General features: G+C 44.5%; 1 protein-coding gene across 19 annotated transcripts in view; it reads left to right on the plus strand.

Annotated features, from left to right (window-relative positions):
• Positions 1–4,513, plus strand: part of MYT1L (myelin transcription factor 1 like) — a 723,101-nt gene that overhangs the window by 591,864 nt on the left and 126,724 nt on the right. For all 19 annotated transcript variants that reach the window (XM_045294233.1, XM_045294236.1, XM_045294234.1 and 16 more), the window contains one exon: positions 4,226–4,476. In XM_045294233.1, the coding sequence (XP_045150168.1) occupies positions 4,226–4,476 (251 nt within the window). The remainder of the gene's footprint in view (positions 1–4,225; positions 4,477–4,513) is intronic.

Raw genomic sequence — 4,513 nt, forward strand, 5'->3', positions numbered from 1 at the left:
TCCCATTCCCCCCCGGAACTGTCAGTCCCGTTGTTTTCTCCTCCAGATTGTTCATCCAGCCTATCTTATTTAGACAGACCTTAGACAGCGCATTCTATCACTAGGGCCCTGCTCTCCTCTGATGGCACAGCGGGTCAGTGTTCACTGCTTACTGAGAGTTCAGTATTGGAACCAAAAGCTAAGACAGTCAACATCAGGAAGACCACCGCTGTGGACATCCTATGCAGCCGGTCTCCTCTGTTTGAGAGGGTTGTTATGAGTCAGAACCAACTTGATGGCTGTTTGGTTTTCTTTTCTTTTATCTCCCCCCACACCCCTGTTTGTTTGAATCTTTCCATATTGCGGGAGGAGGGAGGGAAGAGAGGAACAGCAGCAGGTTGAAGACTGTGCTCCCTGTTTGAGGCTTGCTGCTCAAATCATCATCACACAGCGCTTGTCACAAAGAAGGGAGGCAGTATCGCGACCAGAGTAAATGATCACAGGCGGTCTAATGATTGCCTATAGTAATAGCTTTACCAATATTTCCAAATAAGTGACAATCATTTGTTCTGAAAACTTATCCCCCTGAAAGATTTAAAGTATAGAAACTCTTATTTTAATGTTGAATAATAGAAAAACATGATTTTTAAAGGATGTGTCTGAAAGGATTGTCGCAATGGACTGTTAGATGTTTATCAACAAATTATTGACAATTCAATCACTTGCTAAACTTGTGTAAGCATTCTAGCTACCTGGCAGAAGCCAGAAGATGTAAAATCCTGTCATTTAGACATAAGTTAAAGTAGATGTGCTTTATGTTTTCTTTAATGGATTCATAACTTTAAGAAAACGTAAAGCAATCCAAGCGCAATGAAACAAAGAACTGCAACCATATAAATGATCTTAAAGATTCCTGTCTTTAAAGTCACCTCCCCTTACATATTCCCACAGTGGCACCATCTTTCTTAACAGCTCAATGCTAGGTTAACCCAGGTCACACGACTTCCTTGACTCCAGTCCTGATTCTTCCCTCGTAGACCGTGATCTTGACTTTGCTCAACCTTAGTCACTGCGCCACTAGATGAACGTATGACAACAGCATTTCACGAGGTGGTGACGAGGGTAAAATAAAATAACCTGAAAGTGTCCTAACCACTTTGCAGTGTAAAGGGCAATTACTGCGAGAGCAGCTCACGATATGAAATATATAGTTTCCTCAAAATAACGCCCTCTTCCCATCTCCACCACATACAATCAAGCATCTGTTATTGGGGCTTTTTGGATCTGACTAACATACTGGGTTGTTGTCATTATAATATGTTACAAAGACACATTTTGTTCCTTTAACTTGTTTTTTTTATTTAGAAATTGAATTTCAAAGTTATGTTTTGATTTGTTTTTAGTTTATGTGGATCATGTGTTTTGTTACTAAACCAGGGCTTGTCCTCATCAGAAGTAGGGGGGGGGCTGTTATAACTATTATTTTATTTCTCCTGTAATTTTTATAAGACAACTTAAATGATATAAAATCATAAACTTTAGTCCATAACAGAGTATCACAAGCTACAAATTACCAGGTACTGTCTCAGCCTGGCTCATGGTGCTTATTAAGCGAGTCAAGAACTGCTGTGGAGCAGCGATCATGGTGAAGGTTTACCACATGCGGCTCGGATTCAGCCCCCTGCGTGGTCTGGGCAGAAGTTGCCCATGTCACGGCTTTGCCACGTGTAGCGGCATCCGAGCTTCATTGTGAGTGCTACTTCTGGTATCCAGGGCTCCATCACTTCCCCAAATTCTGTGCCATCTAGCGATTAGGCGGCAGTAGGCTCTCAAAGGCCCCAGAGAAGGCACAAGCTACCTCCTTCATAGTGCAATATTTCTACTTATATAAGGTCTATTAACAAAGAAAAGAAAAAGAAAGCACACAAAAGTGTTGTCAGATACTTGTCTCAGTAATGCTTGTACTCCACAACAATTGTAATAATCATTCCTTACTGTTATGTTAATCTGGATTAACATAATAGAAGCTATACTATCCACAAGTTACCCATTGCATTTCATGAAGTTTTTGTTGTTGTTGTCATTGTCAATGTCAAATTGACCTGATGTACGCAGGGCAACTAGGTATGACATATGAGTTGTTACCGCTGGCGCAGGAGCGGGTAAGGAGATGAGAGGTTGGCTGCCTGGGCTCTGGGGCTCCAGTCAAAACTCCCCTGCTAACTCTTTGACGATGTAAGCTTCAGAAGTGCTTCCACACTGTGATGTGGAAATAATAATGCTCTTGGTTCTTACTGTCACAGCCCCAAATCAAAACTAATCAATGATGAAAGCTTAATTCTGTTTAACTTCAATTTTAATACAGAGATTGGGGTAATTTCTTAACATTTCGCATCATGAAGGTGTTAGCTGTGTTAAAAGGTTTTCTCATTTAAATTTGTATTGTTTTGTTTCCTCCCATTTGGGAGGGAAAACACTGAAGAAGTCCTCCTGAAGGGTGTGTGTGTTGGGGCGGGGGCAGTTTCCAGTTACAGAACTGGCTAATGACAATATTGGAAACAAGGTCAGAGAAAACCAGGCAGGCTGTTTGGTCCATCCCTCTCACCTCCTTTCAGCCACCCTCATCAAAGTTTCCACCAGAGGTACCTGGCCCAAGGCCTTGCCAGTGCGGACCAGCGCTGATCCCAAATAAAATTCAAAACCAGGCCAAGGTACCACTCAGCAGCCCCCTTTTCTTTCAATGATCCCCCTCACCACTCCCCACCTGCACCTGTCATCCACTGCTCTCAGGCCACCCTTCCATGCTGGCCTCTTAGGGACAATTGAGAAACAAGATGTCCTGGCAATGTACCCCTCTGAAAAGAGACCTGGGGTTATAGAGATCGACTCACCGCAGCCATGCTTAAGAAAAGAGAGTGGATCTCTAATGTGGTGACTTATGGCATAGGTGAAAAAGATATTTTTGTGGGAGCTCTTTCTACACTTTCCAGGGCCCCCTTTAACCAATGACCTTTTCCACCAATTCAAGATTTTAAAAGCTGGCCTTTGAGCAAATAAATGCCCTGTAACTTTAACCGATCCTGTCCATGATAATGTCAGTTACAAAAAAGCCCATGATAAAAACCATGGATCCAAACATTTTCTCATCCGGGTACTAAAGGAAATTTTAAAACAGCTCTTAAAAATAACACTTGCTCTTAAGTGCTTGTTTGGCTGTTAGAAATGATGGTTGTTCAGAAAGGAATAATAAGCAACCAGAATCGTGTAAGTGCAGCACTGTGCTCATGACAGGCAGGCTGGTCAATAGGAAGAGATTGAACCCCATGCGGCATGTACCCTCCCTGGCTGAGTACCACTGAACAGCCTCTCTGCACTGGATAAATTTTATCTTGAGCTGATTTACATCCACGGGTATATGCTAGTTTCTCCCCTCACCACCACTCTCACTGGCTGGCTCTTTATTAGAAATATAGAAATATTTTCAGAAGGAAAGGCATTCCAGTCAAATTCTCTGGTTTCGGCATTTCTAGCCAAAAATCAACCTTCCCAAGCGCACCTATTCAGCCAGCCTAGGAGGTGGCCCCAGGTGTCTCCTGAAATCTGGGTCGCCAGCATATGAAAACAGTGAGCTCTGATTGGCCTCCACCCGGCCAATCGCTTGATAGATGAGTGATCAGGGGAGGCCCCAGTTTCCAAAGGAGCTAATAAGCCCTTACATGGGTGGAGGGAAAGCCTCTACTCCCTTGGGCCTTCACCAGACAGCTGTGCCTAGTCACTTTCCCATCCTTACATCATTCTAGCCCAGAACTTACCAAGTGTGCGCCTTTCAATGTAGTCCTTGAACTACAATCGTTTGCAGCTGCTTAATAATTAATCTGTTTCAGGTGTATATGCATCGTGGATGCCCTGGCTTCTCCCTTTTCCAGCCCCCAACCCCCTGTTTTCATGCAAATACAATTTCTTTAAAGACTAATTTATTTTTTTTTTGTTTTTATTACGATATCTACTGACATCAATCATTAGGACGCCCCCACACACAAAAAATGATATTAATGTGTGCTTTAAAAAAAAAGGAACGAGTAGGAATTAGAAAGTAGCTTGGAGGATCTAAAAGAGACCTCAATGGGAGAGGAGGGGGGTGTTTCATTTTGGTTTGGTCTGGCTTGGTTCCTTGCAGCAGGGTGCCAGGTCGTTTGAGCCATCTCTGCTCTGTGTGTCTGTCTCCCCTCTGTCTGCCTCCCCACAGCCAAGCGGTACTGTAAGAACTCCAGCCCCACCAGCAGCACCACGAGCAGCTACGCCCCCAGCAGCAGCAGCAACCTGAGCTGCGGGGGCGGCAGCAGCGCCAGCAGCACCTGCAGCAAGAGCAGCTTTGACTACACGCATGACATGGAGGCCGCCCACATGGCTGCCACGGCCATCCTCAACCTGTCCACCCGCTGCCGAGAGATGCCACAGAACCTCTCCACTAAACCTCAGGACCTCTGTGCAGCCCGGGTAAACCGCTCCGCTCGTTGACCAGGCTGCCACCCCC

Source organism: Echinops telfairi, unplaced genomic scaffold (genome assembly GCF_000313985.2).
Source record: "Echinops telfairi isolate 266 unplaced genomic scaffold, ASM31398v2 ScPeMD7_3509;HRSCAF=4178, whole genome shotgun sequence".
NCBI classification, from domain to species: Eukaryota; Metazoa; Chordata; class Mammalia; order Afrosoricida; family Tenrecidae; genus Echinops; species Echinops telfairi.